The following is a 26892-nucleotide window of genomic DNA, read 5'->3' on the forward strand; positions in this document are numbered from 1 at the left end:
CCCAGTCACAAAACCCTTGACCTACAATTTGCCCTGCCTACAAGATGTACTGGGGTAAAGGTGGCACAGAAATTGTGGGGGTGGCCAACCAATGACTGGTCCAGCTTAAGTCCTATGACATGAGAGGGAGGCCATCCCTGACATTGCCTAGAGGGCCAGGACTCACACATAGCTCAGAGATCTAAGGTAGAATCAAACATGCCTGGCCAAAAAAAGGGGGGGAGGGAGGAGGAGGACGAGGACAATGAAGAAGAAGAAGAAGAAGAGGAGGAGGAAGAGGAGGAAGAAGAGGAGGAGGTAGAGGAGGAAGAAGAGGAGGAGGTAGAGGAGGAGGAAGAGAAGAGGGAGGAGGGGACGGTGAGGAGGAGGAAGAGGAGGTGAAGGAGAAGCACAAGAATGAAAGGGAGAACAATAAGACAACAAGAAGAACGAGACTCCTAATGCTATTCTTCTATTCTCATAGACTGGCATCTAGCCCAGTTATCATCAGAGAAGCTTCCCCCAGCAACTGAGGAGAACAAATGCAGAGACCCACAATCAAACATTAGGTGGAGCTTGAGGAATCCTGCAGAAGAGGAGGAGGAAGGATTGTAGGAGCCAGAGGGGTCAAGGATACCATAAAAAACAAAAAAACAAAATCAACTAACTTGGGCTCACAGGGTCTCAGAGACTGAACCACCTACCAGGGAGCCTACACGGGACTGACCAAGCCCTCTGCACAGAAGCTAGAGTTGTGCAGTTCGGTCTCTTATGAACTCCTAACAGTGGGAGCAGGGGCTGTCTCTGACTTTGTTGCCTGCCTTTGGGACCCTTCCCTTCCACTGCCCCATCCAGCCTTAACAGGCGAAGAGGTGCCTAGTCTTACTGCACCTTCATAGGCCATGGCTGGTTGGCATCCATGGAGGCCTGCCTCCTCCTGAAGGGAAATGGAGGAGGAAGGATGACAGAGGGGAACCTGGGGGAGAGGAAAGAGGGGAAACTGTGGTCAGGATATAAACATAAATAAATAATGAAACTTTTTTTTTAAAAAATGTGTGTTTTGAATCATCTTTAACTCCAAAAAGTAAAGGCAAACAGCAAATCACTGTTGGTTTACAGGGCCAGGAAAAGACACCATTGCTTTAGGGGGAAGCAGCATTCAGTGAGAAAGACGGCAGCGCCTAAGCTCTGCTCTGATCACTGCGGCTCACTCAGAGATGGGAGGCAGAGCGTAGCATACGAAAGGGGGACTCATAAGAAAGGGGAGCATATGAGTCTGTTGTCTTTTTAATTACACATTCAGATGACACATCCATATTCAGAGCTATAAAGGATGCAGATCATCATTCCACAATTGCATAGTATAAAAAGCAAATGTTCTTTAGTTTTTAATAGGAAAAAAATATTTAAATTGCATGTTTGTTACCACTTAAAATGAAAAAAATCTAATAACACAAATAAGTCTAACATGAATAATCATGTCCTTTCCTACTATTTTCCTAGCAGAGTCATATACCTCGTATTTTAAGCTCAGTTGGGGTCAGAGGCACTGGGTACACATTAAACCATGCAAACACATGGTTCACAGCATGCCCTCAGGGTGTCTACCAGGGCCACACACATCCACATGCAAGCCTCTGTTCTGGAGAACACATTTCCATTTAGCCCAGCTTTCCTTCTGCAATACCCCAATCGCTCTCCAAAGCTAATACTTAATAATTTACTCTTCTAAAGCTTTGCGACAAATACACTGATGTAAGGTCTGGAGACTTTGCTGCCTTTTAAATGGCCTAGAAATAGAATTCTTACTTCTAGCTCCACCTGCTGTCACAATAGTCAAACCGAATATTACCGCTTCACAGACTCTCAATTCCATTTATGTCAGATCTCATACCCCATGCATGTGCCCCCACCCGGGAGCTGAAGAGTGTGTTCTGGAAAATTCTAAATGCAAACACAGTATTGAGTACTCTGTGTACTCTGCTCCACTTAAACAGTCACCTGCATACAAACCACTGGAGTTACAAGTCAGGGTCACAACCTTGGTGGCAGCATGAACTACAGGGTCTGAATGTTTAGTTGTGTCCACTAACAGGTCTACAGAGGTGTGGACAATCTGTCGGTGTACCTGCTCTTTACTGGGGTTTTGCAGACTTATAAAATAACAAGCCAGTACCTACACTCTCCCTGTTTGGCAGTGTCGCTGGGAGTGGCCTCACAGGATGCCAGCCTGAGGCTCACAGCTTAGCAACTGTCAGCTTCCTGCCATGGTGACAAATAAAAGACAAATAATCCAAAGGAAGCAGGCTGGCTTTTGCCTCTGGTTTCAGAGAGCCCAGTCAATGATCGCTATCACCATGGCTGGAGTCCACCGTGGGAGAGACTGTCCCTTTGCTGGCGTCAGATACATACAAAGGAGGGACAAGTGCCCCGGTATCCCTTTCAAGGGCCCGGCTCACTTCCTCGGACTGGGCCCTACCTCCTAAAATGCCACCGCTGCCACCGCCTCCGCCACCACCCAGAAGTGTCACAGGCTGGTGACCCAGCTGTCAATGCACAGTCTTTGAAGAACATTTAGGATCCAGACCGTCATAATCTCCGATGCTTCTTACAATTCCTTCCTGATACTGTAAGTCTGGGCATTTCCTACACAACTGGGAAATGTGTCTTTCCGTTTGGTTATCTGTCCCCAGAACAATGCTCTTCGTGTTTTATTGTGACGATATGTATTATTTTTACTTCCCAAACTACTTAATATGTGTGACACAGATACGCCATATAGAAAGGGACTACAAAGGTGATTTTTCCCCTCCTCTGTGAAAAGCTGTTTCCTAGGAGGGTAATCAGCTTTCACCACAGGGGTGAATGTATTCAAAAGATCGAATAAAACTATCAAAATTATTTTCTTTGAAAGTTCCATTATGTATATCTTTTTGTGGTTCACGGTTCTAAGCTTCAGGGTCAGTGCACGCAGAGAAATCCTCTTGAAAATGAAGCCGTCTGGTGTCTGGCTATCATAGAGAGCTCAAATTAGAAACTGCAATAAACCCAGGGAGAGTGAAGGAGAAAACAATAAAAATGCCAGGTTACTTGACTCTAAGGCTGGTCCTAGGTTTGGCAAAGAAAGTAAGGTTCATGCTCACTGTGCCATACGTTAATTTTCCCAAGGACTGAAATGCCGAAAACCAAGGCCTTAAAAGGATGAAGTGGCCTTTTGAAAAAGAGGGGATAATGTAAGCCTTTTCTAGTTTGAGGAATGAAATTCAGACTCTGAGTTTTGCAAGCCATGACTGGGGGTATAATGTGTTTGTATAAAAGGAGTGTGAGGCCAGAGAGCAAAAGTGACACCAGCATGAAGAGCTGTCAGGACACCGTGCACAAGGACATGCAGGGAAGTGACATGTCCTCCCACCTGCCTGCAGACAAGAGGAATAACGAGGACGGAATCTATACGACGAGAAGAAACCAAGCTTTTCTCTATCACTGGGAGAGAAACGAGGCAAAAACAGGTTACAGCAGAGCGGACATCTTATTCCTGTGAAGAGAGACAGAGTCGTTACCTTTTCATTGCGCACATCTCCTGATCATAATGCATCAAAGGCCCCGCCTTAGTCAGCGTTAAAGTCACGACCTTCTCAGCACACTGGCCCTTAACCGTCTCTCCTGCTCTCAGCTCTGCGAGATGAGTGAATGAGGCTGAACAGGGGCTATTTCCAGTCACATATCATACCCTTGTGGTGCAGGAGGCAGCAGGACTCCAAGGAATTCTGGTTTGAGGAGACTGAATAGCGTGAGGCATGGAAGGTCGGGCTACCCAGATCTATGAGGAGATAGCATCTATGGGACAGCATTGCTACAAGGAGAGAAACAGATCTGAGAGGAGATGCCATGGGGGTAGAGTCTCAGAGAGTGTGCAGGAGAAGGCCTTGTAGGGCAGATAGCTTAACTGCTGTCTCCACAGCCAGCCTTGGAGCGGCGGTGATGAACACCTCAGCAAAGCCATGATGATACCTTGGGATTTTTTGGGAGTGGAGTGTTTGGAGGACAAGTCTGAATCCACGCCGAATTACAGCACAGTGAAGGGATCCACAGGGCTGGAGGCGAGCCCTTGGTAACTCTCTACATTCATTTATCGCATTCTCCTTTCGGCTCCACCCCTTACCCAAATCTTACCGACCTTCAATATCTGCTTCCCAGAAAGAAGCTTCCTGTCCTCTCAAGAGTTCTTACCTATAGTATTAACACAACATCCAGCCACAAGAGAAGTGGTAATACATTCTTACTGTAACTTCCCTAGTGAAATGTATTTGTGAACCAAAGTTCCCTTGGGTCACTCTGTCTCCTAATCCCTTCCTGTCCCTACAATGGAGTATATAAACCATTCTCTTAATGGAGAATGAAATAAACTTATGGATGTATATATGTGGGTGACACTTCTGCTCTTCAGATGACGATTTCAAGATATAGCAGCTTTAGTTTCTATGCAACTTCCTCCTGATAGAAAAAACTAAAAAGCTAAGTGAAATTCGAAAGACTTCCCTCCAGTTACACCTTGATCTTTGATCTCAAATAGGTGCCCGAGGGCTCAAGATCCATACAAGGACAGGACCTACAAAACTAGCATATGGAAATTTAACTTTAGAAAAATGTTGCATTTACGCAGCTAGCAAATCAGGCAAGACAGTAATAGACAAGGCGCACAAGCCAACTGACCATTAACCTAATCATCCACAAATTATTTTTCAATTGAACTTACATTGGATAGCATGACTGAGTCAAACAGCCCATAATTACCATGACGATGAATCAATCCCTTTGATTTCCCCATCATTCAAATCTGAAGGTTAAAATTAACTTCCAGGAAAGCCTTTTCTTGGCTAAGTATGAAAGTTAAAAAAATAATGATAAAGGTTATTTTTAAAGAGGTTGTGATATAAGAAAATAAAAAGGTCTCAATCTAGTTATCAAACAAAAGCAAAATTCTTTGTCCTTCCCACGCCTCCATACCCTCCCCGGAGACCACAGTCTACAAAAAGAATTGGGATGAAAATGGAGATAACCCTGTGAGGGTGGACACAGAGGAACGTGCTCACTCGGTTCATATCCGTAGCGTTTACTTAGCATACGATGAGCAAAAGCACCATAAAATGTATACGCTGCTATTTATGCAATTTAAACAGTTTATCCTGCAATGGTGACAGATCATCCCCGAGCCCTATATTCAGGGCATATGGTCTTTGACTTTCATAGTTATGCTCACATGCCCTGGTGTTACACATGGACCTACACTGAAGAAACTTAAAGGAACAGCCATGAAACTCGCTACTGTGTGTACTCAATGGTCTTGGATATCCATTCAGCAACCTCTCCCCTATAAGACAGCATGGAAGAATTGTCCCAGGCCTGGGACTGGCCTGTCTACAAGGTTTTTACTGACCATTCTTTTTTCTCTACTTGTTTTGGATGCTATTTTCTCTATTTGTTCTGATATAGAACCTGTTCATTTTCCATTTGTAAACTGACACCATTCCTGATTTCAGCTCACAGTGTTCCTTAGGGCAGTGAATACCAGCCTCCGTTCTGTTGTAATCACAAACACAATCCATGGCACTACTGAAAATCAATGGCCATGACAGCGAGGTCACAGAGCAGATGGCCTCTGTCTGCTCCATACTAGCCAGCTGTGGCATTCTGGGTAAATGACTTAACTTCTTGAAGCTTCATATTTTTCACTTCTCAAAGGGGGAGCTTTGATAAGATTAGAGTTGATTATATATCTATAACATAGTGTTCAGTGCAGATCTGCATAGAACTGTTCAAGAAAGGATATCTGTAAATACTGTCTATAAGGTAATAAAGAATTGTTGTCTATAAGGTAATAAATGATGTTGCACATGCAACGTCTCTTAGAAAGAGTTGTACAAATGCCTGGCTATGTCCTCTTACCTTCTGTATCAGTCTTCCCATCTTAAAATAAGGGGAAAGGTGGGTGTTTCTAGGTCTCTTCTAGTTGCCATTTTCTTTCACCAATGTACTTAGGGAAGCTGTGAACAAAGTCCTCTGAGTGAGGAAGCCTCACTGGCATCAATCTCACTGGCGATGTGTCACTTAACTACACGGCTTGACTTTGTTTTCTCAATGTCCTTTGTCTTGGCTACCCTAGACAGTTGTTTCTTATAGCCACTTGCTTATTGAGTGTCAAATGTAAAAATGTCAGTACTACTCTTCTGCTACTCACTTGAGAATCCCCCAGTTCCAAATTCCCCCAATATGAACTTTTCTCCCAGCTAGCCTATGCCTACTTCTATTGGCTTTCATTCAACTTTGAATTTTTCTTAATTTTCACGAGGAACTTCAAACAGACATGATCCATCTTCTAAGAGGACTAACAAGCCCTTGGAAATAGGACCTGGGCATCCAGGTACTGTCCCAAACTAGAAGTGAAGCAAATCTTTAGAACTTTGCCCTTCCTTAGTTGCAACTGAGTTAAGGTAAACCCAGGGCATGAGTCTAGAATGCATCCAGGAAGCTCTACAGCCAAAGAACTCTGCATACACAGCTGCCGTGACCTTGTCTTGGAAAAGAGCTGTGAAGTCAGGTATGGTGATATGGGTGATTGGCATATGCCAATACTTGGGAGGTACAGGCAGAAAGATCATGAGTTCAGGGTCATCCTTGACTATGTAGAAAGTTTGAAGTACTAGCCTGGTCTAGCATGAGAGTCTATCTTTAAAAAAAACAACAAGCAAAACCTAAACAATAACAATAACAACAATAACAACAGCAAACTATGAGCAGCAGAAAGAGAATTCCCAAACACAGCTACCCAGATGAGCTTTGGAAAATGGATTATCAAAATTGGAACATTCCAGGAAGCTACACTTAACTCCTTCAGTGTCAAAACAGTGTGGAGAGAGACTGGAGATGGTTCCGTGGTTAACAGCCCTTGCTGTCCCAGCAGAGGACCTAGGGTCAGTTCTCATTACCCACATAGTGGCTCACTACCACCCACAGGCACATACAAACATGCAGGCAAAACGCTCACACGTGTAAAAAAATAAATGTGAAAACACATTCTGGAGAGAGACAACATATTTGAAGATATTTAATCTGTATATAATCCATTTCTCTCAAGAAAAATGTCATGTGGTAAATGCGACCCTTATGATCTGCTGGGAAGAAAAGGAGCCGATGGTGTGAAATTGGTTTAGGATTGGCAGTTCTATTAGCAGAAATTCGTGTTAGCAGCGGAATTCAATGGTAATTTCTTGTGGAATAGCTACTTAACTGCTTCTCTTGGATGTTTGTAGCCTCGAGTTTCACCAGTCAAGTAAACACAAGCTGAAGCCGAAAGGAGAGAGTTGGTGCCCTAGTTGTATAAATCTATTCCTTTAATCCTGAAGAAAGAGATGCTCTAAGAAAGATAATTCGATATTGATCTCAAACTGGGAGAAGGAAGATGCTAGAAATTTAGAGGCGACAGCAGGTCTGCACGGGTAATTTTGGAATAAGACACTAATCAACTACATTTGATCTCAACCTTGCAAACTAATTCTTCCTCTGATAGCCACCTGAACTTCTCAGACGTCCAATTTGCTTAGTGACCTCTTGAGAGACTTTAAGACTAAATTATGGAAAGAAACATCCTAAGGATCCAGTTGAGAGAGAGCTGTGAGAATCATTCTTTGATATTAAATGCAAGGAAGTAACTCCTGGAGTAGGTCCCCAAGCATATTATCAAAGTTAGCCCTGAGTCTCTTTTCAGTTCTGAAAAACTCCAGGTGAGGCAACCCTTTGGCCATAATGACTCTGAGGACAGGACCCAGAATAGGGTAGTCTTCACCATGCATGGAACTCAGGCATAGGGGAAGCCACGCCAATGCACTAGTGTGGAATACTTGTGTCTGCACATTAACACTGTTGAAGGGAAGCTCCGTGACTATTGAAGACAACAAGCACTCTGAGGGAAGGCACCATTCAACCACGAGAAAGCCATCAAGAATGGGAGTTCATGTTCGGAAGCTATCTTCGGTCACAAGTCAAACCTTTCTTGGACATCAGAACTAAGCAAACGAAAAGACAGCATACTGGAGAGCAGCCCTGACTTTCCTGCAGATCGCTCATGCACACAGGAAATGTCTCTGGATAAAGACAAGAAGCCTTCTGCCAGAGTTTATCCCTCAATACACACACCACGCCACTTTTGACACCAGGGTGAAACCCTATGAATTTAACTCATCTGGAAATGCTTTTTCATGGTGTTTACTAGGAGGAGGCCTAAGAACATACTGAGTGTAGGAAAAGTTACCCTGGACATCAACATCTGTGTCAAAGAACTCACTCCACAGGCAAAGAGTTAGGAAATCTTTCTTTTACAACCTAAACCTCTCTGAATACCTCAGAGAACTAAAGAAAGTCAAGGTAATCTCTCAGTTAATTCCTTCAGTTAAAGAAATTCTTCAGTGTGTGTGGAGTGGCTAAAGAAATAGCTCAGCTGGTAAAGTGCTTACAAGCATGCGAGAGGCCCTGAGTTCAAATCTCAGCTCTGCCTAAGCCAAGTATGAGAGCCCATGCCTGAAGTCCCAAGACTGGGGGAGTGGAAACATCCTCAGCTTCTTAGAGCTTCAGACCAGCTTGAGCTGCATGAGACTCAAGCTCAAACAAGAGGGGAAAATACCGACCAACAACAGCTGAAAGTTCTTCTTGAGGTCAGATCCTTAATTCGAAACCAGAAAGCATACATAAGAAAGAGACCGATGCAAGTAATGACTATTGAGGTGTTTTCGGCCACAGTCATACTTAGCAGAGCAGAAGGGTCATAGGACAGAAATACCATATAAAGTAATGAGTGAAGGAGGAGCCTCGTCCTGGTGGAATAGTCCACTGATATCAGGGGACTCTTGGAATAGAGAAACCCACTCAGCACTAAAGAAGCAGCAAGGCCTCAAGTACAAGACATTCCTTGCACACAGGAACCCTAAGGGGAAGGAGGCAGGAAAGGTTTCACCAAGACATTACAATTAATTAAACATCAAAGAAACAGTATTTTGAATATTTTGAAAGTGTGAAAATTTTCAACAGGAAATTAAAGGCTTAGGGATACTATATTAAGGTAGAAATTATGCAAAACACCTATTCTTCTGAAATTATTGTTCTAAAAGCCATACTTCATACAGGGTCTCTAAGTTTGTGTATTAAAAAAGTAAAATGGGCTGGACAGTTAGTTCAGTTGTTAAAAGCACTTTGGTTCCCATCACCCACACTGGGCCACTCATGAAAGTCTGTAACTCCAGTTCCAGAGAACTCTATGCCCTCTTCTGTCCTTTGTGGGAAAAGCAGACACATATGCATAAAATTTTAAAAAATAGGAGTAATGAAATGTGTTTCCCATCTAAGTGCCATGAAGATATTTTACGATAGCACTCAAGAGGTGCCCTGTGGAAGAGTAAGTTGTTCTGGCACAGGACCTGGGTTTAGCTCCCAGCACCTAAATGGTGGTGCACCACAGCAAGCATTCCTTCTAGGCTCCGCCCAGCAGTTACCTGGCAACATCCAGGTAGGCCTGGCCTACTATAAAAGGGGTTATTTGCTCCCTCCCACCTCTCTTCTCTCATTCTCTTCTCTCCCTCCCTCTCTCTTCTCTCCCTTCTCTTTCTTTCCTTTCTCTCCTCTCTCTCTCTCTCTCCCTTCCTCTCTCCCTCCCTCCCTCCCTCCCTCTCCTCCATTCTCAACTCCCCTTCCCATGTCCCCTAAATAAACTGTATTTTGTACTATACCTGTTGTCTGCCTGGTACTTCAGGGGGAAGAGATGCTTGAGCATGGGCCTGCAGGCACCCCCTCCCACCACACCACACCTCACTCCATAAAACATATCCTGGCTCTCTCTTCCTTTTATAAAACACAACGGCAACCACCTGTAACACCAGCTTCAGGGGATCCAAACCCCTCTTCTGACTCCACAAGTCCCAGGCATTCATATGATGTTCCTTCCTATGTGCAGGCAAGACATTCACACACATAAATCTTAAAAGAGAAAGATGTCTTACCACATCATACAGCATATTAAAATATATGTAGCAATTTAAAAATATCATAGCATTATGTTCCCTGCAATACAAAGATGCTATTGGAAAGCTGGGGATACAGCTCACTGGTAAGTACTTGACTCGGGGTCCAACATCACAAAGAAATAGTAAAGAACAGTTCAGGCTTGGTCAGTCAAAGGCGACGGAGGAAAGAGCCCAAGGCTGGCAGTGAGTTTCAGTAGGTCAAACGGTGTCCATGGGACTGATACATGGGACTTATACAAGGTTTGCAAGAATAAGGCTTGCAATCACAAGCAAATCTAAGCGACTGGATAAAACTATCACTCATGAGATGCTACAGGTGTGTGCAGGTGTGTCTACTTGTTTTTCTTCACATTTTCAAAATTTGTAAGGGTAAAATTTTGCAACATATAAAAGTAGAGAGAAAAAGACACCAAAGGCTCAGAGAAACATGACTATGTTTAGAAGAAAGACAGCAGAGACTGTAAATCCAAGTACTTCTTATTATTCTTCCTTTGTTATCTGGTAGACCTCATCACTAAAAACATCTGGCCTAGAGCTTCCTTTTCAGGGTTTTCACTAAAAATTCAATTTCTTTCATAGAAACGGAACTATGCCCATTATCTCATTCTTCTTAGGTTTCTAGTAGCCTCTGTCTTTCAAAACTCTAGTGATTTAATCTAGTGGTAAATTGTTGGCATAAAGTTGTATATCCTAATTATCCTTCAAATAACCATCGTGTCACCTGTGTCATTCAGTAATTGTCATTGGTAATCCTTTCTATCCCCCAACCATGTGAGCAAGCTTCTCGGTTTTATAGATTCACTAACTAAAACAGAAAAAAATTGTTCTTTATATCTCTGTGAACAATTGAGTTGGAATTTTGATGGGAATTGAAGCTGTAGAATGCTTTTGGGAAGATGGTCATTTTTACTATGTTAATCCTGCCAATCCATGAGCATGGGAGATCTTTCCATCTTCTGAGATCTTTGATTTCTTTCTTCAGAGTCTTGAAGTTCTTGTCATACAGATCTTTCACTTCCTTGGTTAGAGTTACACCAAGATATTTTATATTATTTGTGATTATTGTGAAGGGTTTCATTTCCCTAATTTCTTTCTCAGCCTGTTTATCCTTTGTATAGAGGAAGGTTACTGATTTGTTTGAGGTAATTTTATATACAGTCACTTTGACGAAGTTGTTTATCATCTGTGGGAGTTCTCTGGTGGAATTTTTGGGGTTGCTTATGTATACTATCATATCATCTGCAAATAGTGATATTTTGACTTTTTCCTTTCCAATTTCTATCCCTTTGACCTCCTTTTGTTGTCTAATTGTCCTGGCTAAGTCTTCAAGTAATATACTAAATAGGTAGGGAGAGAGTCTTGTCTAGTCTCTGATTTTAATGGACTTGCTTCTAGTTTCTCTCCATTTAGTTTGATGTTGGCTACTGGTTTGCTGTCTATTGCTTTTACTTCGTTTAAGTATGGGCCTTGAATTCCTGATCTTTAACATGAAGGGATGTTGTATTTTGTCAAAGGCTTTTTCAGTATCTAGTGAGATAAACATGTAGTTTTCTCCTTGAGTTTGTTTATATAATGGTTTACGTTGATGGATTCCTGAAACTTAGTACTACTTCCTAAGGACTATTTTCAATGCATCTCATAGAGATGTGAAATTTTACCATTTAAATGTAAATATTTCCATTTGATTTTACTTGACCTCTGAGTTATTGAGAAATGTGCTACATAGTTTCCAAATCACTGGGACTTTCCCTGGACATCCCCTGCTATTGGCTTGAATACAATTTGACCACAAAGAGAAAATATACTGTGGTCTGTCATATGAAAGGTACTATGAAGACTTGTGAAGAACTTGCCCAGCAGTTCCTGAGGGAGAACGCCACACAGGACAACTGGGTCGGGCTGCTGGTTAATGGTACAGTGGGGGGTGGGGGGGTCCTCTATAGCTTCACTGACTGAGGTTTACACACAGGAAGGTAGAGATGACAACCAGCACTGCAGTTTTACTGTTTTTCTCCTCCATTTCACATCTTTCCTTTCTTGTGTTCAGAATTTTGAATAGGAGTTTGAGTGTTTAAAACTGCCTGGTATTCTTATGAACTGACTCTAGTAACTCTAAAATGATTATGCTTATTGTCTTAGTTAGGGTTTTACTGCTGTGAACAGACACCATGACCAAGGCAACTCTTAAAGGACAACATTTCATTGGGGCTGGTTTACAGGTTCAGAGGTTCAGTCCATTATCATCAAGGCAGAAGCATGGCAGCATGCAGGCAGGCCTAGTGTAGGAGGAACTGAGAGTTCTACATCTCCATCTGAAGGCTGCTAGGAGAAGACTAACTTCTAGGCAGCTAGGATAAGGGTATTAAAGCCCAAGCCCACAGTGACACACCTACTCCAATAAGGCCACACCTCCTAATGGTGTCACACCCTAGGCCAAGCATATACGAACCATCACACTTATCCTGAAATATTCTTTCTTCTCAGGTCAGCTTTACTTTATCTTGATTGATTTATAGTTATCTTTTGATCTATACTGGTAGTACATATTTTTCCACCTTCTTAAGTGAGACAGAGTTTCTCTGTGTAGCCCTGGCTGTCCTAGAACTCACTCTATGGACCAGGCAAGCTTCAAACTTGCCTTGGCTTCCCAAGTGCTGGGATAAAAGGTGTGCGTCACTACTGACCAGTGTGCCTTTTTATGTGCAGTGGACAATTCTTTAAAAAATAAAACAGAGAGGAGAACTCTATATTCACCAACGTTATCAACACTACCAAAATGTTACAGAAACATTCCAGATTATAGAAATATAACACCAAAAACTAATTCTTGCAGTAAAAAAAGAAAAGAAGTTATTAAGGACATTGTTCCATCAATTGTTACAAATAGAATACAGATGGTAAATTAAACCAGTGGACTGGGGAAGGATACAGTATGGGGGACAGACGGCATGGCCAATGAGAAGACACTAACAATAAGTGAATTTGGATAAAGGTATAAAGCTAGTTTCTTACTATTCTTACTTTGTAGCTTTTATAAGCTTTAAATTATTTCCCAGAGATAGGCATGGTTTTGAACTACCAAACCAGTGTAATCTGGATCCTATCTCCTCAAACAAAAGGGTGCTCATCCACTTGCTAGCTGGCGCTCTCTCTGCCTCCCCAACTCCTTTTCTCTCCTCCATCAGGTCATTTTACTAAGCACAGAAACACATTCTTCCACATTTTAACAAGTGATGAAGGAAATATCTCCTGACCCAGGGTCATGGCAGACTTACCAACTACTCCCAGGGTCAAACTTCATCACGCCCTGTTATCTCCAACCTGCTCTAGCCTGGCTGGTGACATCGGCACACACTGTAATTCTGCTTGCTAGGGTCACACATACTTCCAGATGGCCACCTGCAGTGGCTGCTCCTCACTCCTGTAACCTGACCTGGCAGTTACACTGAAGAATGGCTGGCCATGCTCTTCATAAAATGCCACTTCCTCTGGCTTTTCAACCAACATTCATGGTTTTCCACCCGTCACTTCTAAATCCCCATCACCCTTTCCCCATCCTCATCCTGATTCCAACATTAAGTTCTCAGTCCGCCTATCTCTGCCCACAGTTTCATCCCACACATGATTTTAAAAATTACCTACCTGCTTATAGTCCCAATTTTACTTCTTCACCACAGAGCTCTCCTGAGTTCCACGCGCAAACACTCAATCTGACGTGGATTAAGACTTCTGAAATTTAGCATCCTAAAAAGTGAACTCCTGACTTCCCCAGCCTCAGTCAATCCTTCCCTTTCCTCCTGTTTCAGCTTTACCCTTCATCCTCCTCTTAGGTCAGAAAACGGCATCAGAGCCATGGTGGGGCACGCCTGTGTTCACAGCATGCAGGAAGCTGAGACGGGAAACCAAAATTAGAGGTCACTGTAAGCTACATAGTAGGACCCGGTCTGTGACAGTTAACCTGGATTGTTCATTCAAAGGGATTTAGAAGAATGTGTTTCTGTGCTTAGCAAAATGACCTGATGGAGGAGAGAAAAGGAGTCAGGGAGGCAGACAGAGAGACAGCTAGCAAGTGGATGAGCACCCTTTTGTTTGAGGAGATAGGATCCAGATTATACTGGTTTGGTAGTTCAAAACCATGCCTTTCTCTGGGAAAAAATTTAAAACTTATAAAATCTACAAAGTAAGAATAGTAAGAAACTAGCTTTATACCCTTCATCCAAATTCACTTATTGTTAGTGTCTTCTCATTGGCCATGCCGTCTGTCCCCCATACTGTATCCTTCCCCAGTCCACTGGTTTTATCTCAACCTGTGTGTGTGTGAGGGAGCATCTAGATTAGCTAAATGTGAGTGGTATCATTCCACTGGCTGGGGCTGGGGCTGAGAGAGGAAGCTAAGCTGTCTCCATCGGCCTCTCCTTCCTGGCTATGGAGGTGATGTCACCAGCCACCTCAAACTCCTTCCACTGTGACTTTCTGCTATAAAAGACTGTACCCAGGAAACAGAAACTGAAACAAAACCCTTCCCTCCTTAAGTTGCTTTTGTGAGATATTTTATCACAGTAACAAGACAAGCAAATGGTTCAAACCCCTACACACATGCAAAATTAAAATGGAATTATCCTATGGATGTTAAATTCTAAGTGACACTTTTGTCTTCATGTTTTTTGAATGGTTTAAATTTTCCTATTATAAATCACCATGTTTGTAAATTACTCCATCGAAAGGAAAAGAACTTCTTGGCAAGGCGGTGGGTGGCTTAGTCTAATTTATGTTGTTATGATAAAACACCCTGATGACAAAAGATCTAGGGGAGAAAAGTTTATTTTAGCTCACTATTCTAAGTCACTGCTGCCATGGCAGACTTGTGACAGCTCCTCACATGTCACCCACAGTCAAGAACAGAAAGACGGGAATGCGTGACTGCACAGTGCTCAGCTTGCTTTCCCTCCTCATACAGCTCAGAGCCCAGCCCATAATGGTGATGCTCATACTCAGAGTGGGTCTTCCCATACCCAACAACCCGATTAAGAAAACCACCTCATAGGCGTGCCCACAGTCACCGAGACTCTTTCCAGGTGATTCTTGGTTGTGTCAAGCTGACAACTAAAATGAACCGGTGCCGTGAATGAGAAGGTGTCTCTATAACCTGCAGGAGGAGACACTGTGGAGAAATCAGCCTGAGAAGGACACCTCTCAACCATTGCCTCAGCCAGCGTCAGAGAACACAAGAAGCACGCTGAACAGCTGCCCCAGCAGGCATGAGTAAATATGGCAGCCAGGAAGAGACTCCTGGTTACAAAGGTAAATCCAACTAGCCAGGCCCCTCTTCCAGGGCCCAGCTACACAGAATTCCACATGGGACACCAGACATGATGAAATCTGTTGCTGGCTGTGGAGGCTAAGGGAACATGAATCTGCACGGCAGGAAGGCCATGGTGAGGTAAGCCCAGTAACTGACATGAACGGCCCTCCCCACAGCAGCAGACACCACAAAACCATCCGAGGGAGGAGCAGAAAGCACATCCATCCAAGTAGGAAGACACTGAGGTCCCGGCATCTCCTACTGCAGTTTATTTCTCTTTTAGTTTTATTGGTACTTTTCTAATTTGCTTATTCGAGTTTCCTTTTCTGTTGCTTTGATTTAAAAAAATGTCCCAATGGAAAGAACTTTAAGGGGAATTATTCAGCTAACAAGTCCAGGCTGTGGTATATCACTATGGGGAGAAGCAAGGCAAGGACTTGAAGGAGCCAGCCACAGGCACAGTCTAGAGCAGAGAGAGAATGAATGCCACTGTATACACTGTGCATAGCCCACTCCCTCCCCTTAGTAGGCCAGGATTCCTGAACTCAGGAATGGTGCCACACAGTGGGCCAGGCCTACTCACACTGATGCAATCAACATCATCATCATCAGACACGCCCATGTGCCAATCTGACTTCGACAATCCCTCACTGAGAATCTCTTCTTAGTAGGTTCTAGAGTATATGGAGTTGATAATTAAACTATCACACTTGTATGGTTCTGGCTTACAACTTGTCTGAATGTAACTTGGATGGCTCGTCATACAGTTTTTCTGAATACCTGGTGCTTTTAGCTGTACCTATTCTATATTTCCTTTACTATTTATCATGCCTCTATCCCACATATCAACCCTCTCCCACTTGTAACCCATTGTCTTAGATAGGGTTTCACTGCTGTGAACAGAAACCATGACCAAGGCAACTCTTAGAAGGATAGCACTTCATTGGGGCTGGCTTACAGGTTCAGAGGTTCAGTTCATTATCATCAAGGGGGGAGCATGCAGCATCCAGGCAGGCATGGTGCAGGAGCTGAGAGTTCTACATCTTCATCTGAAGGCTGCTAGCAGATTACTGGCTTCCAGGCAGCTAAGATGAGGGTCTTAAAGCCCACACCCACAGTGACACACCTACTCCAACAAAGCCACCCCTACTCCAACAGGGTCACACCTTCTAATAATACCACTCCAAACCATCATACCCATACATTAATACTTTCCACCTAGTCATACTTTATTCTCTTATTCCCCTTCCAAATACCATTTTAATACTTAATTATTAATCCTTTAGCTTTAAACAATTAAGTGCTATTAACGATTAACTTCTTTCCCAATCTGTTCCTTAGTGCTTCTGTTTCTGAACCAAGTTAACAGAGTTCTGTCAAGTCATTATAGCTGTTACTGCTTGCTTAAGTATACACAATAATATATCTTAGTACATCTTAGTACACACAATCCTATCTGAGATTCTTCACTCCCAGCTGGTGTTTAAGAAGTGACTGTGTTCTGAAGTTGACCATTACTGTAGTTATATACTGGGCCTATCCATCGATTGTGGCTGCTTCTGAAGACAGTATTCTTCTCTTGCAATAGCACACATGTCTGTCATGTCTGGCACCCTGAACACCTAGTGGTCTTAACTCCTGAGCCCTATACCTCCAGTCCAGTGGAGGTAGTCGGATGGGTTTGCAATAAATCTGTAGATTGTCTTTGCTGGTACACCCATTTTCACTATGCTGATTCTGCCAGTCCACAAGTGAGATGTTTCTACCTTTCAGCTTCATCTTCAATTTCTTCTGTTTTAAAATTTATATTGTTTCACTGGTTAGATTTGATTTTATTTTTGGTTTTGAAACTATTATAAATGGGATTGCTTTCCTGATTTCTTTCTGAGTATGTTTGTACTGGCTGTTTTTGTGGTCAACTTGACACGAGCTGGCGTTATCACAGAGAAAGGAGCTTCCCTTAAGGAAATGCCCCCATGAAATCCACCTATAAGGCATTTTCTCAATTAGAGATCAAGGCAAGGAGGTGGTTCAGCCCATTGCGGGTTGTGCAAATCCTGGGCTGGTAGTTCTTGGTTCTATAAGAAAGCAGGCTGAGCAAGCCAGGGGAAGCAAGTCAGTAAGCAGCATCTCTATGGCTTCTGTATCCACTCCTGCTTCCAGGTTCCTGCCCTGTGTGAGTTCCAGTCCTGACTTCCTTTGGTGATGAACAGCAATGTGGAAGTGGAAGCTGAATAAACCCTTCTTCTCCCCACCCCAGCTTGCTCCTTGATCACGATGTTTTGTGCAGAAATAGAAACCCTGACTAAGACAACGTTCATTATTTATATAGAGAAAGGCTCCAGATTCTTGTGTTTTGATTTTATATCCTGCTACTTTGCTGAATACTTGTCATTTTGTAAGAGTTTTCTGATGGAGTTTTTAGGGCAGTGGTTCTCAACTTTCCTAATGCTTCAACCCTTTAATACAATTTCTTATGTGTGGTGGGCGATTCCCAACCATAAAATTATTTTTGTTGCTACTTCATGAATGTAATTCTACTTCTATTCTGAATTGTAATGTAAATACTTTTGGAGATACAGGCTTGTCAAAGGTGTTGTGACCTAAAGGTTGAAAACCACTCCTATGGGGGTCCATCATCTACAAACTGGCATAATTTGGGTTGTTTCTTTCTTGTATCCCCTTCAGTTCCTTCTCTTGTGTTATTCCTCTAATACTTCAATGGCCACACTAAATAAGAACAGAGAGTGAGAATATGCCCCTTTTCGGTATATTTCTAAAGGACTGTGAATTAACATACCATGGAAATACCTTCATACAATGGCTATTCTTGGTTATCAACTTGGCTACATCTGGAGTAAACTATAATCCAAAAAATGAAGGGCACACTTGTGAGAGATTTCCGCTTAATTTAAAGTGGGAGGATCCACTTCTAATCCAGATCTTAAAGTGGGGAACACACATACCATTAGTCTGAGACACACTTTATGCTGGAAGCTTATATGAGGACACGGAAGGAGGTTTTTGCCTTGCTAGCAAGTCCTCTCTTTTACTGACATGAAAGGCTATGTCTTTGGGGTTCTAACAGCTACTGAAGACTGTTGAGACATCCAGTATTATGGACTGAGCAACTTCTGGATTTTTTTCCCCCCCGGAGCTGGGGACCGAACCCAGGGCCTTGCGGTTGCTAGGCAAGCGCTCTACCACTGAGCTAAATCCCCAACCCCAACTTCTGGATTCTTAAGACTTTCTATTCATAGCCAGCCATTGTTGGATTAGCTGGACCATACCCTGCAAGTCATTTTATTAACCGTGTGTGTGTGTGTGTGTGTGTGTGTGTGTGTGTGTGTGTACATATATATATATATATATATATATATATATATATATATATAGAGAGAGAGAGAGAGAGAGAGAGAGAGAGATTCATTCTATAAGTGCTGTTACTCTAGAGAATCCTGACAAGTACACTGCATGTAATATTTCTTGAACCACTACAGTCACAAAGGTATCCCACTGCTCTATGTGTCCATCAGCCTAAGAATGGATAAAGAAAATGTGGTATATATATACAATAGTTTTATTCTGCCATAAAAAGAATAAAATTATGTTGTTATCTGAAAAATAAAACGAGTGCAACTATAGATCCATACATTAAATGAAATAAGTCAGGCATATAAAGACTAATTTTCTCTTATTTGCCAAAAAACATAAACCCTTCACACACACAGACACACACACACACACACAGCATAAAAGCAAAAAAAAAAAAAAGCCATTGAGGAAAAAGGAGATTAATGGGGGAGAGGGGAGTACAAAAGTTGGGCTATAGCAAAGGAATGAAAAGACAGTGAATATGGTCAAAGTACATTATTTACTTGAAAGAAATTATTGCCCTGAAACCCAACATAATGTATAACAAATGTACACCAATAAGGAAAAAGAAGAAATAAACAAACACAATGGTAGCAAGGCTGTGGGGAAAAGGAACCCTGGGTTGTTGCTGATGAGAAAGCCCGAAGCTAGAACGACCATGTGGCTGAGCTAATTGTTCCTGGGTCCTCCCAGAGAGCCTTGTACAGCCACGTTCACTGCTGCAGGGTTAACAATACTTCAGAGTTGGAACCAGCACAGACATCCATCAAAAGATGAACGTGTCAAGACATTAAAACTTGGTGGGATTTTATTCAGCCATGAAGACAAATGAAGTCATGGCATTTGCAGGGAATGAAGAGGACTACATGGTAAGTGAAATATGCCCAACTCAGAATAATGCTCTCAAATATGGAACTCAGATATTAATTTATGTATCGGTTATGAATCTGGAAGGGAACATGAGAGGGAATGAAGAGATCTTAAGTGGGGAAGAGACGAAGGAAGAAGAGAAAGTTAAAGAGCTCATGTGACAAGAAAGCAGGGTGGGGTGATATGGGGTGAGGAAGGGAACCAGCAGCAGGGGGAGGGGCAGGGGACCATGATGAGTGAGGACAAACGTGTATGAAAATACTATAATGAAACCCATTACTTTGTATATTCCTAAACTTTCTTTTCCATCTAAAACTTTTTTAAAAATGAAATGCAACTACATGTTTTAATCAAATTGTTCTTAATTTTAGCTTTTTGACCATCTACTAGAAAATATTAACTATTGTATTACCAGAAGTGTCGGGATTTGCTGAGGACATCACAGCATCCGCTTCTATCTAGAAAAGAGGAAAGATTAAGAGGATGAAACTTTATCAGATGTTTCAGAGTACAAGTTGTGAACTTCTGGGCTAAGGGAAGACACATGTTTTATGGGACGCCAACTTTATTGAACCTAGTAGACAGTAACTTCATTTGACAGTATGACGGTCATCTTTCTTGTTCTTTTTTTTTTTTAAAGATTTATTCATTTATTACATATAAGTACACTGTAGCTGTCTTCAGATACACCAGAAAAGGGCATCAGATCTCTTTACAGATGGTTGTGAGCCACCATGTGGTTGCTGGGAATTGAACTCATGACCTCTGGAAGAGCAGTCGGGTGCTCTTAACCACTGAGCCATCTCTCCAGCCCCATCTTTCTTGTTCTTGAACATCCACAACAAACACAGATTTGCCATAATGGTCCCTACAATTTCACTCCACTGACCAATAGCTTAAATATATGAAATCATTTTGGCCATCATATGTAAATTATAACCTAAAATCTTTCTGCTTTGTTAAAAAACAAAGTTATTACAATAACTTTATTTTTCAATTGTCCTGATGTTAAAGGTAACCCAAGCCAGGTGTGGCAGGTTCATTCCAGGTGGAATTAATTACACCTGGAATCCCAGAGCTTGTGAGACTGAGGACAGAAGGGAGACACTGAAGCCAGCATGGCCTACTCAGTAAGAGCCTATTAATAAAAGAAGGCAATATAATAAAACAGTAATACATGATTGGTGCAGAAACATGATGTATATAACTTGTTAAATTTAGTAGATACAACTGTTAACAGTTTGGTCTCTTCTAGCATTTCGCTTGGTTTTGCCTAAACAACATAAAACACTGTAGTGAGAACACACCACTTATAAGCTCTGAGACCTACTTTGAGTAAATATTAACACAGAAACATTTCCCTCCCATTAGTAATAGGAGCTTTGTTTGCAAGCATCACGGAAGCCAAGCCTGGATGGTAAATGACTTTCTTCTGCTGCCAGTCTTGACTCTTCCATAATCTGGAGTCCCTGTACCTCCCTGGCTTCCCTGTGTCCCTTCCCCATGAATCCTAGTCCATCTTTGTCATGAATTCCTCGCCCATCTTTAAATGCAGGCTTCCCCAGAACTCTTTCCCTGGACTGGTGCTGTTCACAGCCTACAGAAGCTTCTTATAGAATGGCACTTAGTCTTCCAATTTGAGCTACCCCTTATAAACTGAGCCCCAAATCTACATCCAGCCCCGCCACCACCACCACCTTTTTACCCCAGTGAAGTTCCTGTATTTAAGGGAGAGAACCTCAGAATTCCATACAGCATCTAACAGTCAAATGTACAGGGAACACCAGTTACCGTCACAAACTCATCCCCCACCCTCCACCCCCAACACACTTCCACCTGGATTCTCTCCTATTCAGTGACATCACCACTCTTTTACTACCAGCACATCCAGGAAAACACCAAGGCATAGCTTGTCTTACTGCCACAAAGGTCTCCTAGATGCCTCATAGAATATTAATCGAGCTTTAGCATAAATGACGCCACAACAGCTGCCCACTCTGCTCACCTCTCAGTTTGCTAAATACTATACAAAAATGAAATTGCTCCAACACGGAGACTGTATTTGTTCACCTTTCCATCTCAGCAGCTGGCAGACACACTGTTTATTAAACAGACTGAATAACTTTCATTGTGCAGACATCAATGTCTAAGTGAGTTATTACATGTCTTTTATGAAGTGATATTGTAGTGTTACAGTTGCTCAGAGTGACAATTCATGTTTAACTCTTCAAAACATGTTCTACGATAGGACTATTTTATATGTCTCATTTAATTTCCTGACTTCCAATCGGTATTTTATATATTCAAAAAATCGTATTAAAAATTAAACTCTAGCACTGAACCTAGTCTAAAATTTAAAATACAAGAAGGTACCTTGAACATTTCCTCTCTGATAAAAACTCCCCTCTGGCAAATGCCTCACAAGCATATAGGTATTTACTATGGTTTTGCTTCATTGTTTAGTGACCTATAACCAGTTAAATATGTCATTAGACTAAAAATAAAATGTGAGGGCCAGTAAGGTGTCTCGCAGGTAAAAGCACTTACCTGGTAACCTGAGTTACCCTGAGACTGACATAGTAAAAGAATATAAGTTGTCCTCTGACAGGCACAAACTCCCCCAAATATGCCCACACACATACACATCCTAAGTACTTAAAAAGATTTAACAAAAAAGTCCCTAAACCCTTAACTCGATATATAAAGTGAAAGCTGTCAAATTTCATCAAGTGTATGTATATTACCACTCCACTGCTCCTGTCATTAAATTCTTTACATGGCTGTCTTAGTCAGGGTTTCTATTCCTGCACAAATATGACCAAGAAGCAAGTTGGGGAGGAAAGGGTTCATTAAGCTTACATTTCCATGTTGCTGTTCATCACCAAAAGAAGTCAGGACTGGTACTCACGCAGGACAGGGAGTAGGAGCTGATGCAGAGGCCATGGAGGGATGTGTCTTACTGGCTTGCTTCCCCTGGCTTGCTCAGCTTGCTCTCTTATAGAACCCAAGACCACCCGCCCAGGGACAGCACCACTCACAATGGGCCCTCCCCACCTTGATCACTAATTGAGAAAATGCCTTATAGCTGGATATCACGGATGCATTTCCTCAAGGGAGGCTCCTTTCTCTGTGATAACTTCAGCTTGTGTCAAGTTGACACACAAAACCAACTAATACTATGGCCTGAAGTTAAAATACATAGACTCAAGAGGGATTAAAAAGCAAAATGAGATAAGCTATCTTGCCAGGGGAGCCCAGGTTAAATGCAATGCTTTAAAACATCCAGCCTCCACAGGTCATCTGCCTGGGAACTCCAGGTGACATGAGTGCAGGTTAGCAGAGCGGCAGCAATTTCAGAGCTAGTCCAGGCTAGCACTCTGACCTCACGTGTGGTCTCTCAGGAGCTAAAAATCTCCAACCAGTCTGAATCCACCCCAGGCTGTCTGCAAAACCTGGGGGGGAAGTCTATTTACTGTGGAGTTGCAGTGCATTCAAGCACACTGAAGGGCACAGAAATATCACAGAATCCCTGGCTATCCCAACCCATGAGGCGCAGAAGAGCCCTAACTGTCAGTTCTGGGGAAAGGGGTTTGTGGGGCTCTAGGAAGACTTGGTGCTCCTTCTGCTTAATAGTTGTAGTTTACTCTTTTGTACTTGGACAGTGTCTTGACTCTGATTAGTTCCAGTTCAGTGGCTTACCAAGAATGGATCTGTCTCCAGACTGCTTATAACAGACGAGCAGAACAGCTCCGAGACAGGGGTCGATAGGAGACGGTCATACTAAACTAGAAGGTTCACTGGGGTTCAGCTGTGGTCTAACTGCTAAGGAGCTGTGCAGCCTTTTCTGGAAACTGAGAGCCACAGCGTTCCAAGTATACTCTCCAGGGGCTCGGGGAACGTGTGGAAGAAGCAGGGTGGAGAGTGAGAAGTGGGGGTAGTGATATGCAGTGCTGGCTTCCGGACACGATGTGATTTCTGCACCACTGAATTCACAACAGCCGTGATTACCTGTACAAGCCTTGGCCTGTCAAAACCCTGCCCGGGAAGGCAGAGGGGCTCTGTAAGGTGCCCACCTTCTTGTAAACCACCCTAAGGCAATTTACTGGGCCGCAATCTGCCTGCCTGCTTATCTATCCACCATCTATCTGTCTGTCTGTCTGTCTGTCTATCTATCTATCTAACATCTATCTACTTACCTATCTATCTATCTATCTATCTATCTAACATCTATCTACTTACCTATCTATCTATCTATCTAACATCTATCTACTTACCTACCAACTTATCTCAATAAAGGAAAAAAAAAAGAGATAATAAAATCCAAATGTGCACATCCTGAGACTTAGTGATTATATTTCTAGGAATTTTGGTATTTTTGTTCGCCATTGTTCTAAAATGTTGTCTCATCATGTAGTCCAAATTGACCTTGAATTCCTGATCTATTGTATACTCCCAAGTATGGCAACTACATATCCATGATGTATCCACACACACTCACATGCACACGCACACACGTATGCACGGCGTATGTATACCACAAGACATGATCTATGGGTGTATGTGGACGTGAGATGATGCTCACCGAGACAATGCTTGCAGGTTAATTCAAACAACAACAAACGGTAAACTGGCTAAAGAGAATATTATACAACTGTATTTTAAGGTGGTAATGTTGTGTGCTTTGGGCTTGTTACTAAGTGGGAAATGGACGTTAAGATAAAACAGTATGGAACTTCAGTAGAAGATTATGCCTATACCTGTATGTAGGACAATACAGAAGAAACTGGTTAACCACTGGTAAGTGGAGCCCTAGTCTAGTGGAAAGAGAAGGGATCTTGCGGACTGTATGAACATATTACTTTTACCAATTAAAGCCACCCAGAAATTTTACTATACATTTCAGCTAGTAGGTGAATTACTCCTATTACAACACCACTTTCCCCTCCCAGCCTTCCCCCCTCTATCATCCCATATTTCTTATAAAATTTTAGGACACCCGTGGAGATGTTTTGCTAGCTCTACTGACCTAGATATCTAATTTGCACCCGTTTGGGACTTTGTGGGGTGGGGGGAGTGGAATTCAGTGTTGGAGACATTTTAGGCTTATAAATCAGTGATTTGCTCTACAGAGATCAGAAAGTACTCCTGGCCAATTTTCTTAGGAATCATTTCTATACCATTATCCGCCCCATCCAAAGAAGGGAGAAGAGGGCGAGAGAAGTGGAGGAGGGGAAGAGAGAAAACGTTCTAACCTTGGAGGGTTTGTACCCAAACAGCATTACAATCGCAACCTTAAAGTCTTCCCGGCTTAAGTAGCCTTTGTTGTCTTCATCACATGCTTTAAATACCTACGGAATACCAAAGGTCTACAGTTAGTAAGCCACAAACCAGAAACACAAACATCTAAAACTCAGCCTGGTTGTGGAGCTTTCAAAACGCGGTTTCATCACTCTAGTTTTAATCCTCAAGCAATAGAACCGCTGAGTTAAAATTTTCCCTCTATCCCCTCTCCCCAAGTTTAAAGAACTTGACAAAGTTTAAGGGGCTGACAAATCCATTCCTCTAGACCACTCGAACAAACTGTATGCAATAGCTCATTCCTCGGATTAGGAAGGTGATGGTAGGGGATGGAAGACAGAAGTGATTATCTGTGGATAGTGTGGTGGTCAGGGAAGTGATCATAGTGGGGCACTTATGCCTCAGTTTAAAGAACAGTTCTTTCCAGGGTTGACTAGAACCTGTTTGAGGGAGACCCAAGAGGGGTGACAGAGGTGGCCCTGGTCAGGCTTAAGTCCAAACTCGGGTCGCGTTCCCACACCTACTTCCACCCATTTCCTGCGTTCTGAGGCGCTGATTTCGCCTGCTCGCGGCCTGGCGCCTGCCTCTGACAGGAACATCCCCACCGACACCAAGACCAAGCCAGGGAAGCTCCTTCGCTCCAGCGAGAACAGCCACTGCGGCCACTCCCACCACCGCTGGGACTCAACTTCGCCGCGCAACTCCAACGGTTCCTCCCATTGGCCAGCCTCCGAGCCACTGGCGTTGATGTAGTACTGTCATTGGTTAAAAGCTCTGTATGACAACGGGGAGGGGCTCCTAAGGCCCGCCTCTGGATCTTGGTTCCGCCTCTCCTCGACTTTCTTGACACTTTGAGAGCTGGTGAGGGAGATTAGGTACCTCTGTGCTTTCTTACCAGGCTTTGATTGCCTTCAGGCAATCTGCCGAACTTAAAATAAACTCTCTGATTATTCTGACCCGTGCCTTTGTTAGATTTGATAGGAGACACACGAAGAATGTGAAGAAAGCACACAAACACACACAAAAATTGAGTTAACTCCCAAGATTCATTTTTAAACCAACAAGCCATTGAACGGCCTTCTCAGAGCAGCTACTGTGTTTATTTTCGCCCTCTTGGTAACCCTGATACGTAACACTGTATCTAGGACAATCAAACGAAATGACCCGTTTTGAGTGTTGACACACAATTATTCAACCCTCGGAAAGCGATGCCTGACATGAGGCTGACTGAAGGACTAGCACAAGAATTCCATACCAGACATCTTTATAGAAAGTGAATAATATGGACTAGTGCATCGTTTTCCAGACCGGCTTATAAATCACAGCCCTCTACCCTTCTGGCGAATCAGTGAGATTGACAGGAATACATCCGTTTCAAAGGAGAAACCTTCAAAGGAAGTTCTGAGTCTTATGGGAACTCATTTAACTTTTTATCCTGCAGTGGATTTTAAAGCCTGAAGCAGCTGCCTTTTTCTTCAGCTCACCTATCTCCCAAAGCTCGCCGCTGTCTTAGCCCTGAGCGCCTGAAGCTGCCCAAGAGCATACCCAGAATGGAGGTGTTGTTTGCAAATTAACTACGAGAGAAGCAAGCCACAGCTTTCTGTTTCTCTCTCCTTACGGAGTCAACAGGAAACTAGCCGTGAGGCGCCCCTCGACTCTACTTCTTTGCTAAGAAGGCAGGATTTAGGACCCAGCGGGGGACTTCCGGAAGGGGACGTGGCCGACTGGCAAAGCCGCGGCGCCTGCGAGTTTGAACTGCGCGCATGCGCGGACGCGCCGCGGAGGCGTGGCTTCGGCAGCGGCGGACTGGCGGGTCAGGTAGGTGTCTGCGGCTGCGGGCGCCAGCTCGGGGCGGTCTCTGCCCGTGGCTGTAACTCTGCGCCCGCCCTCCTGATGGCGGCGCGCTGGCCGCTGCGTTCCGATGTGGTAGTGGAAGGCCAGCAGGGTTCGGTGTGCACCGCGAGGAGAGCGGCGAGGCCGGGGTTCTTGGGCAGGGTC

The 26892-nt window shown here is 43.1% G+C and overlaps 2 protein-coding genes across 4 annotated transcripts in view; one reads left to right on the top strand and one right to left on the bottom strand.

Annotated features, from left to right (window-relative positions):
- The window catches only part of Efcab11 (EF-hand calcium binding domain 11), a 159180-nt gene extending 132601 nt beyond the window's left edge, over positions 1–26579 (bottom strand). The window contains exons 1-3 of one of the 3 annotated variants that reach the window (XM_087554314.1): positions 26379–26579; positions 24849–24944; positions 20009–20054 (exon numbers count right to left, since the gene is read on the bottom strand). In XM_087554314.1, coding sequence (XP_087410440.1) covers positions 20009–20054; positions 24849–24875 — 73 coding nt within the window. In that variant the 5' untranslated portion in view covers positions 24876–24944; positions 26379–26579. 3 annotated transcript variants of the gene reach the window in all.
- A 124-nt stretch (positions 26580–26703) lies between these two features.
- Tdp1 (tyrosyl-DNA phosphodiesterase 1) overlaps positions 26704–26892 on the top strand; it is a 74312-nt gene continuing 74123 nt past the window's right edge. Inside the window, 1 exon segment of the mRNA NM_001031657.1 lies at positions 26704–26712. The gene's annotated coding sequence lies outside the window, so the exon portion shown is untranslated.

This window comes from Rattus norvegicus, chromosome 6 (assembly GCF_021556685.1).
Source record: "Rattus norvegicus strain SHRSP/BbbUtx chromosome 6, alternate assembly SHRSP_T2T, whole genome shotgun sequence".
Lineage (NCBI taxonomy): Eukaryota > Metazoa > Chordata > Mammalia > Rodentia > Muridae > Rattus > Rattus norvegicus.